General features: G+C 51.3%; 1 protein-coding gene across 1 annotated transcript; it reads left to right on the forward strand.

The window, feature by feature from the left end:
* Positions 1-4,404: 4,404 nt before the first annotated feature.
* Positions 4,405-7,794, forward strand: PCGF1 (polycomb group ring finger 1). The gene is made up of 9 exons (XM_061431843.1): positions 4,405-5,617; positions 6,039-6,144; positions 6,303-6,455; positions 6,608-6,679; positions 6,806-6,911; positions 7,091-7,124; positions 7,238-7,324; positions 7,464-7,544; positions 7,648-7,794. Exons 1-9 carry the CDS (start codon positions 5,525-5,527, stop codon positions 7,693-7,695), a joined length of 780 nt encoding a protein of 259 aa, XP_061287827.1. The 5' UTR covers positions 4,405-5,524; the 3' UTR covers positions 7,696-7,794.
* Positions 7,795-10,044: the final 2,250 nt, after the last annotated feature.

A 10,044-nucleotide genomic window follows, 5' to 3' on the forward strand; every position in this document is an offset into this window, starting at 1 on the left:
CCCAGGAAGTCTATTCTCACACACTCCTGCCCAGCCTCCAACGAAATCGCCACAGGCGACACTTGGAACCTTACTGAAGTCCTCGGAGGATCCCAACCGCCTCATTTCACAGAGCTGCTTCACCCCACCCAAGCCCAGGAAATTGGGCCTGGAGCGTGTCAGAGAAGGGCGGTGGGGAAAGCCCGAAGCCGCTCAGCGACCTTGTGACCTCTGGCCGCGGACCCAGGAGCTGGGAGCGTGTGAACTCTGCATCCTTCCCCGGGATGGGACCCCGGGCCTGCCGGGCCCCTGAGCCTTAGACCCGCCCCTGCCGCCACCCGGCCCGGTGCAGGCCGCCATAATCGGGTTAGCTGGGTCGGAATTACATTACCTTCCCCGGCCCGCCCCGGCCCCGGGGGTTGGGGGGGGAATCCTGGCGCCTCTGAGCCGGTGAGACTGGGCGCCTGGAGGCGGATGTTCTTACCATCCCTCGGAGGGTGGGCACCCGATGAGCAGCTTGACTTGTCTCAGACACATGGTGGCCAAAGGACCCTGCCCTGCTGTGGCAGTCCTTAGCCCCTCCACCGCAGCCCACTCAGGTGCTCTGATCCTGACTGCCAGTGACCCTTGTGAGCTGAAGTGCCTTCTAAGTCTAATAGCTGGGTCTCCCTGGGAGCACGGATCTTCCAGTTGATTCTCCAGGATCTTCTGGGGAAAACTCTGCCCCTCCTTTCTCCCTAGCAGATGGGCTGGCAGCCTGGAGCCTAGGGCAGGGTAAGAGGTCTTTTCTCTCAAGGGAACCAGGAGTGATATTTGGGCATCTGGGCAGGAAGATAAGGAAGAGGAAGAAGGGCTTTCTCCCCACACAAAACCTCAGTGTTCGCAGAAGCCTCAAGGTGAAGGCTGAGGCAGGGAACAATGGGGCAGGGAGGCAGTGGGCATTAATAACACGCAACATCCTCCCCAGACTTGTCTACCTTCATCACGCATTTATCCAGCTCTCCCCCACCCTGCCAACAATCTTCTGAAAGGGTTGAGGGTGGGGAGGTACTGCCCTTTGGTAACTGTTTTTGTCTTGGTGCAGAAGACAAATAATATCATCTTCCCTAAGCCTTCACAGAACTCCAAGCATCTTTTCTCAGCAGGTAAGGGCTTGGACTACTAGACAGCATGAAACCTCTGCTGTTCAGGCAAACCCTTCATAGATAGCATGGGTTGGATTCCCCTGGATGAGAACAAAGAGCCTGGGGAGACAGTAAATTAAATAACTCTGAAGAGGACTGGCTGGCAGGTTAGGAATTTGTCAGTCCCTTTTCCCACTCCCTTGGGGGCTTCTCTTGTGGCTCAGCTGGTAAAGAGTCTGTTTGCAATGCAGGAGACCTAGGTTAGATCCCTGGGTTGGAAAGATCCCCTGGGGAAGAGAAAGGTTACCCACTCCAGTATTTTGGCTTGGAGAATTCCATGCAAAGAGTTGGACATGACTGAGCATCTTTCACTTTCTTTTGCCACTCCAGAGGTGGGTCCCTAGGAGGAGAGAGTGGGCACTAGTGTGTCTCCAATCAAGCTGAATAAAATCCTTCTTGAATAAATCAATGCAAGTGAAAAACGTAGCATCGTGCAGACCTTTATACCTCCTTATTCTACATCCTGCCTCGAGGTCAGCACAGATGGCTGTGCCACCCAGAGATTGCCCAACTGATCCTTAGAGGAGAATGGGCACAAACCTGGTAGTGTATATATATATATATATATATACACACACACACGCACATATTCTGGAAATTTAAAAAAAGATTTCAGTGCTCTGCTTCAAGGACAAAAGGCATCCAGTTCTGTCAGCCAAAGTTCTAGGAGTTTCTCAGTTTGCCTCCACCTTGCTGATTCCCTGACTCTATGAAAAGCATGGTTCCTATTGGTTTGTGTTGAAGAGAGGCTCTGGAGTCAGCACCCCCATCTCTCATAGGGACTTCCTGGGATCCATGTCACCATATCTCACATGCATGTAGCTGCCCAACTCTTCAAACCTGCAGCTTCACAGGGAGAGGCCACACTCCTAGCCTGTTTTCCTGCATCTTCTCTTCCATCCTGCTCTTGGTGCAGTATTCCATGGTTGAGGTGGTTCCCACTCCTATATCATCAGTTTCCTCATCAACTTAGTCCCTCCTACTACCAACTGTCTAGGTCTCTACTGTCTGGACAAAGTTTTTGCCCAACTCTTCAAGAGAAATTATGTTTCTTTTTCTCCTTTACTGCCCATATCCATTGTCTCCATTTCCTCAGTATTTATTCTTTTAATCCACTGTAAGTTAGCTTCACTACATGGACCCTATCTCAGAGATATCCAGTATCCAGTGTCTATTATCCAAGACTTCTCTGACATGTTTTACTTTGTTGACCATCAACTCTTTCTTGAGGTATCCCTTCTTTTGGCTCCCATAATATTGTATTATTCTACATCTTTGGACATTCACAGTTGCTGCTTATCTTTTTCCTCCACTGACTTTTCTTCTTCCACTGAAGACTGTGAGCATTCAGAGCTCAGACTTCAGCTTTACCCATATCTACATCTGCTCAGTTTTCATCCTTTCCAATAGTTCCATCTAATATATCTACCCAGAAAACTCTGTGACCTCAGTCCCTGGTTGCGACCCTTGCTGTGCTCCATCCCACTATTCTAGTCTTCTGGCCAGCTCTACCTGCTTTTGCTCTAGCCACCTTAGTCCAACAAGCTGGAGGAAATGCTTCCCCCGAAGCTCCTTATTCACTTCCTCCTATTATTCTTTGAAATGTTTCATACACAGCCCTTCCTTTCCATTTCCACAGATAAAACCCTAATATAGGCCAGGCTTCCCTGGTGGCTCAGTGGTAAAGAATCTGTCTGCCAGTGCAGGAGACACGGGTTCAATTTCTGGTTCAGGAAGATCCCACATGCTCCGGAGCCATGCTCTAGCTAAGCCTGCGTGCCACTAGTACTGAGCCTGTGCTTGTAGGGTCCAGGAGCCACAACTACTGAGCCTGTGCATGCCTTAGAGCCCATCTTCTGCAACAAGAGAAGCCACCACACACTGCAACTAGAGCGTGGCCCCCCACTCACCACAACTAAAGAAAAGCCTGTGCAGCAATGAAGACTCAGCACAGTAAAAATATATTCTTTAAAAAAAAGCCTAATATAGGCCATCATCACCACCACCCATATTCATGTGTTCATCCACAAAATTTTGATTGAAGGTACTATGTGCTTGGTACTACGTACTAGCTACTGTGTGCCTGGCACTGGAAATATAGTTGTAAACACAACAACAAAAGTCCTACCACTGAATAGCTTACATTCCAGTGGGGGAGGCAGTTGAAAAAGAAAATGTATACCATATACTCAGAAATGCTAAGAAGAAAAATAAAGCAAGGAAGGGGGTGGAGTATAAGAGTAGGAGATGATGATTTATCTAGATTGATCACAGAAGGCCTCATGGAGTAAAGACCTGAAGGAAGAAAAGGGCCATTTGGATATCTGAGCATTTCAAGTAGGGGACACCAGTAGGTATACTGGTGTACCTGCAGAAAAAACAGTGGGAGATCCTGTGTGTTTGGAGAGACTGAGTGACTGTGAGAGACCAAGCAGTCTTGAAGGCTTTTATTCTAATTGGAAAATGACTGGATTGTTTTAAACAGAAAAGACACCTGATTTTTACATTTTAAACAACTTTAAGGTAAAAGTGACATACAGTAAGCTGTACATAAAATGTGCAATTTCATACACTGATAAATGTGTACACCCATGAAACCATCAACACAATCCAGATAATAAGCATCTGTCAACTCAAGAAAACTTTCTATGTATCCTTTTGGATTTTGATTCATGTTTTACCAGAATCACTGTGAGCTGCTATGTTTAGACTAGGCTAAAGAGGGTAAAAGTAGAAGCAAGAAAGCAGGCAAGAAGCCACTGCAGTCACCCAGAGAAGAGATAATGGCATCTTGGAACAGGGAAGTAAGCAGTGGCTATGCTGCTGCTGCTGCTGCTACTGCTGCTAAGTCGCTTCAGTCGTGTCCAACTCTGTGCGACCCCACAGACGGCAGCCCACTAGGCTCCTCTGTCCCTGGGATTCTCCAGGCAAGAATACTGGAGTGTGTTGCCATTTCCTTCTCCAGTGCGTGAAAGTGAAGTCGCTCAGTAAATGTCCGACTCTTAGCGACCCCATGGACTGGAGCCTACCAGGCTCCTCCGTCCATGGGATTTTCCAGACAAGAGTACTGGAGTGGGGTGCCATTGCCTTCTCTGAAGCAGTGGCTATAGCGAGTAGTTATTTTTAAAAATCACTTATCTCATAACTCCTTGCCTCTAATTCACTCTGAAGATAAATGAATATGTTTCTTTCATAGGATAACCCCCTTTCTTCAGAAAAGTTTTTTTTTTTTTTCCCTATTGCCCTCACACTAAAGTCCCAACTCCATAAGGTTCTGCTTCTTCTCATTCTTCTCTATCATCGCTCTCAAATCTACACCTTATCCTCTTTCAGACCTCTCTCCACTGTGCTTTTCTTTTCTATTTCCACCACACTTCTTTCCCCTACTCCCAATCTCTAATTGTGCCCACACAAAGACCCACTTCCTCCAGAAAGTTTTTCCCCGTCTCCGCTGGTATCTCTCGCTTCTTGATTGTCCAACTGTACTTGATGTTAATACTCCACAGTAATCTTATCCTTGTTTTCGTTGGATTTTGAATCCCACTTTTTAGAAAGTACCTAGGGACGTCGGTGTACCAGGTCTAGTGCCCCTGCATCCTCCCCAAGTATGGGACTGGATCTATGCCAGGCAGGAGCTCGCTGCCTCAGCGTGTCCATGTGTGGTAGTGTCCTAGCCGTCCTCCCCTCCTCCTTGGGCATCTGCTCTGCATTAGTCTGTCCCAGGCCTCCGCAGGCGCCGATGATTGAATCATCATCATTAACCAGGGCCTGCCCCCCCAACCTCGGCGGCAGAAGGGAGTGATGGGGGTGGGCACGATCACTACCAAGTCCCTGGGGTCCCTCCTTCCCCGCCACCCTCTACGAGATTCCGCAGAGCTCCAAGAAACCTCCGCTGTGGAGGGGGCACAAGGCCTGCCATCGGGATGAAGCTCCGTAATGCGGGCGCGTAGTAGGACACAAGCAGGGGACCCGGAGGGGTTTCTTTTATCAGGGACGTCGCCCCAGGAGATCGACAACCCTGAGTGGTGGCGGGCGGAGACCGCCGGGCCTTTGGGGTAGAAGGCGGCAGTCTTTTGCAGGCTCCAAAAGTCAGTCCCGAGATCATGTAGGGTCTACTATGACGATTACTACAGAAGGTCGAGGAGATAGGACCCCTTCCCACGAACCCCCTGGACTCCCTAATTACAGATTGAGGAGGGGGAGGGGCCAGTGGGGCTCAGGTGAGCACACGGGGAGAAAGGACATGGGCGGAGCCTTACAGAGGGTCAGCGAATCCGAAAAGACCTAAGCCTTCGTTGCGGGGCGACAAGTCCCGCCCCGCAGGCGGCACCGGAAGTAGCAGGCCGAGATCAGCCTTTAAGATGGCGTCTCCTCAGGGGGGCCAGATTGCGATCGCGATGAGGCTTCGGAACCAGCTCCAGTCAGTGTACAAGATGGACCCACTACGGAACGAGGTGAAGGGGCGGCAGGGTTACCACTGCGATCGGTTAGCAGTGCGAACTGGGGCCGGCTAGAGGACGGGCGGTGGCTGGCAGGGCGCCCAGTGCGCCTGCGCAGAGACAGGGTGCCCAGTGCGCCTGCGCGATTGCGATTGGGTTGCCAAACTCCAGGCTAAGACGCCTGCGCATTGCGCCGCTGACGTTTTGTAGGCTCCCCTGGGAAAGGAAGGTCGGGTGAGTCAGGCTGGAGAGAACCCCTGCTGTGCACGGAGCCCTCTGCTGGGCGGAGGGGGTGTGTCAACCCCCTGGGAGCTAATCAGCTGACGGCGCTGGGTGCAGAGTTGGCGGTGGGCTCTGATGAGTGGCGACTTCCAGATCGTGAAGGCACACGGGTTGGGGTTGGGGAAATGATCGTTGACGGAAGGTGTGTCCGCAGGAGGAAGTACGAGTAAAGATCAAAGACTTGAACGAGCACATCGTCTGCTGCCTGTGCGCTGGCTACTTCGTAGATGCCACCACCATAACAGAGTGTCTTCATACGTGTGAGTGCCCAGAACCCTGGCTGTTTCTTCCAAGCCCAATATCCCACTAAGCTGGCTGTCAGCCTCTAGGCTGCTTGCCCTAACCACCCAGGAAACGCAGCCAGCCTATAAACCCAAGTTTTCAGAGGGCTTGAGAGTCTGCCTTTCTCTTCTTGCAGTCTGCAAGAGTTGTATTGTGAAGTACCTCCAAACCAGCAAGTACTGCCCCATGTGTAACATCAAGATCCATGAAACACAACCACTGCTCAACCTCAAACTGGACCGGGTCATGCAGGACATCGTGTACAAACTAGTGCCAGGCTTGCAAGACAGTGAGTAACCACCTTGACTTTGAGGGGCCTCTAGAGCACTCTTGCTGTGTGGCAGCTTGAGGTGGCAAGGGCTTTGGTAAAGAGGTTGACAGCTCAAGGAACAAAGAATGAGAGAGGGCTTATATTTTACTTCCCATACTACCCTCTTCTAGGTGAAGAGAAACGCATCCGAGAATTCTACCAGTCCCGAGGCTTGGACCGGGTCACCCAGCCCAGTGGGGAAGGTATGTTGCTTGGTAGCAGGAGGGTAAGGTAAAGCCCCCAGAGCATTCCTCCTGCCCAGATTTGCCCCCTGGGGAAAATGGAGTGTGGAACACCTGCCACTTTCCTTGTTACTCTGTCTTTCTCAGAGCCAGCCCTGAGCAACCTTGGCCTCCCCTTCAGCAGCTTCGACCACTCAAAAGCCCACTACTATCGCTATGATGAGCAGCTGAGCCTATGCCTGGAGCGGCTGAGGTGAAGGATAGGTCATGGGCTATCTGAAGTGACAATGACAATGACCCAGAGCCAGGGAGGGGCCCAGGGAGAAGGCGAGCAGTAAGGGAATGTCTTCCATTCAAGAGAGTATATCCTAGCTCTGGGTGGGGGGCAGGGGAAAAGCCAGGGCTCCCTAACCTGTGTGTGTTTCCTCCCAGTTCTGGCAAAGACAAGAATAAAAGCATCCTGCAGGTAAGAGGGGCTGAGGGGAGGGCCTCTCTAAGGAGACTCACCACTCCATGACCCTTCCCTCACACATCTTGTCTTCTTCCTGTCCCTCCCACCCCCCCCCCACCAACCCCCAGAACAAATATGTCCGGTGTTCTGTTAGAGCTGAAGTTCGTCATCTCCGGAGGGTCCTGTGTCATCGCTTGATGCTAAATCCCCAGCATGTGAGTATTCCCATGTAGATTTTTTTTTTGAGGGGACGGAAAGGGGTAAGAAAAGGAGGAACAGAGTCAACGGTAGACTTGGTAGTTCTTGACCTGGGCAAGAGAATAGTTTCTGAAACTTTGCCCGTCTCCTTCCCAGGTGCAGCTCCTTTTTGACAATGAAGTTCTCCCTGATCACATGACCATGAAGCAGATATGGCTGTCCCACTGGTTCGGCAAAGTAAGGCAGTGCCAAGGCAGTCCCCAGGGCAGAGGTGGGCTGAGGGGGCCTTCTGGGTAAGAACATTTCCACTGACTACTTCTTCCCATTGTTTTTTCCTTAGCCATCCCCTTTGCTTTTACAATACAGCGTGAAAGAGAAGAGGAGGTAGGGGCCAAGCCCCCACCCTTCCTTGTCCCCTCCCCTCCCCAGATATTTATGTGAAATTAACTTCGGCTTTATTTTTTGAAATAAAAACTTGAAAAAAGCAGCTCTCCTTGCCCTGTTTTGTTCTGCCACACACCCCTGCTTTATCCTGTGTCCTGCTTCCCTGTTGAGAAGTCTTCTTGAGTTTCATCGAAAAGGAGGACCTTTCTGTGTTGGTGTCCCCTCAGTGAATTACCAAAGGACAGCCGTGGAGAACCTTACGTATGTAAAACTCAGAAAGTGAGCTGAGTGAACCAGGTCACTCATAGCTTCCTCTTCTGGTGAAGGGAAGGGGTGCTCTCGCTGTCCTTGAACGCTACCACGTGTAAAGCAGACCTGAGTGCATCAGGTGTCCTAATTCAGTAGTGGTGAGAATGGGGCTAGGGTCTGATAGTGGCCACTGCAGGATTGAAGAAGAGTGATATTTTAAAGAAAATACAAAGAACTGCACCATGGGAGGAGCCTTTAAAAAAAAATGGGATGCAAGAACACATTGGGGATCGTCACAGTTGGAAACCTGCTGTCCATGTGAGATTCAGGTGCCTGGGCTAGGTGAAGCCAGGGTGTGGAGAGGGTGGTTGAGAGAAGGGAACTGGTTCCCAGAAAGGCCACCTTTTAGGAACAAGAGGGAAGCAGCAGGGTGAGAACTCTATTGAGTAGTTTAGCAATCATTCCTTGTCAGTTTGAGCCAGACAGTAACAAAGGAGGGAACTGGAGGCCAAAGCAAGGTGTTTTTCCTGTAAGAAGCTAATGGGCTGCTGTGGAATCTGGGACAAGCTAAATGGTGCAGGCAGCATAGATGTTGCCAGAACCTGATGTTAAAGCCTAAATCTGGCGCTGGCCAAAGTCTGACAGTATGAGTTCAAGGGGGTCGCTGAGCATAGCTTGTGAGGGCTGAAGGTGCCTGAGCTTCCCTAGATGGAGACTGGGTGGCAGAGGACATGGGAAAGGGGTTAGTGAAAAACCCTTAACTGGCCAGAGGAGCCAGAGACTCCAGGGGCAAAAAACTTGAGCTCTCTCCCAGGACACAGCAGGCCAGGGCTTTGCTCCCCATGGATGAAGCTTGTAGGCCAAAAGAAAGGCCTATGTGGAGGGATTGCAGACGCAAGGCAGAGCCCTAGGTACAAGCTGGGCAGGGAACAGGGCCCAGAGTGGACACTGCCTGGGCACAATTCCCTCCTCGTACCATATCCAGGATTCCTGAATCTCCGATGCTTCAGGACTCATGGCTGATTTGTATCCCCCACCCCGTGCCCCCAGCTGTTCTTGAAAGCGTAAATTTACCTCCTCCAGAAAACCTTTCCTCAGTCAGAATCAGGCCTTCTTCCAGAGTCTTTGGCCTGCCTCCACACCAGCACATATCTCGAGGATTTTGATTAATTATATCTATCCCAGGGTTCCCTATTCTCTTCTCCCTGAATATAAGCTCTGGGTAGTCCCAGGCCCACTCAAGCCACAGTATTCAGATTGTTCTCAAGGCATTTGTGTGTGAAATGGCATTTCCAAGGCAGGTAGGGTGGGGTAGTGGAGGTAAGGAGAATGGAAATACCCCTGGGGACTTTTTCTGGCATAATAGTCCAGTTGGGGCTTGGCGGCAGCTTGATGTCTAGCAGGCCCAATCAGAAGATAACTCTGGGGGAGACCTGAGAACCAAGCCTTAGGATGAGGCCTTTCATGACACATGACATGCAGCCAAGAAGCCCCAGAAGGCACTCAGGCCTGGATCTGGGGTGGCATGGCTCCCTGCCTGACCCCCAGCTCAGCAGAGCCTTCTTTTTTCAGCAGCAGTGGCAGCCGGCTGATGCAGGCCATCTGCAGGTACCTCGCCATTCTCTAGCTATGGGTCCATTACTTCGCTCCCCAGCCTGCCCCACACAGATCCTGCCCCTCGGAATCACTTGGGTCTCTATCTGTGCCAGGGTGGGCAAGTCAAGCCCGCAGTGCTCTTGGGCTCAGTGGCCCAGAACACACATGCCTGCTCAGAGAAGCAGCTGTAGGGCTGCCCCAGCATGCTCCCAGTTGCCCCAGGCCTCATGGGGTGCCAGGGTGGAAATGTCAGTCCTCACCTGCAGGGCCAAGCTTGCCCGTGCTCCTGATGCCCTTTCTCACCAAGCTCTTTTCGTGGTCCACGTTCACCTGGGCACTGAGACTTGCTCTCCCCTTTGGCACAGAGGAGTACAGGTCCCTCTCAGGCTGGTCCCTCTCCCAGGACTTCGGAGGTGAGCGATGGTAAGGAGACAGGGAAAAGGGACTTCCCTGGGACAGTGCGCCTCAAGGGGTATGCCAGTGTCGGGCTGTGGTGGAGGTGGTGAGC

Source organism: Bos javanicus, chromosome 11 (genome assembly GCF_032452875.1).
Source record: "Bos javanicus breed banteng chromosome 11, ARS-OSU_banteng_1.0, whole genome shotgun sequence".
NCBI lineage: Eukaryota > Metazoa > Chordata > Mammalia > Artiodactyla > Bovidae > Bos > Bos javanicus.

Excerpts from the sequence above, each read along its gene's own strand:
- PCGF1 (XM_061431843.1), top strand. The coding sequence starts at position 5,525 with ATGGCGTCTCCTCAGGGGGGCCAGATTGCGATCGCGATGAGGCTTCGG. Across the intron at positions 6,680-6,805 it reads CACCCAGCCCAGTGGGGAAG|AGCCAGCCCTGAGCAACCTT; the intron begins GTATGTTGCTTG and ends TGTCTTTCTCAG. Across the intron at positions 6,912-7,090 it reads CTATGCCTGGAGCGGCTGAG|TTCTGGCAAAGACAAGAATA; the intron begins GTGAAGGATAGG and ends GTTTCCTCCCAG.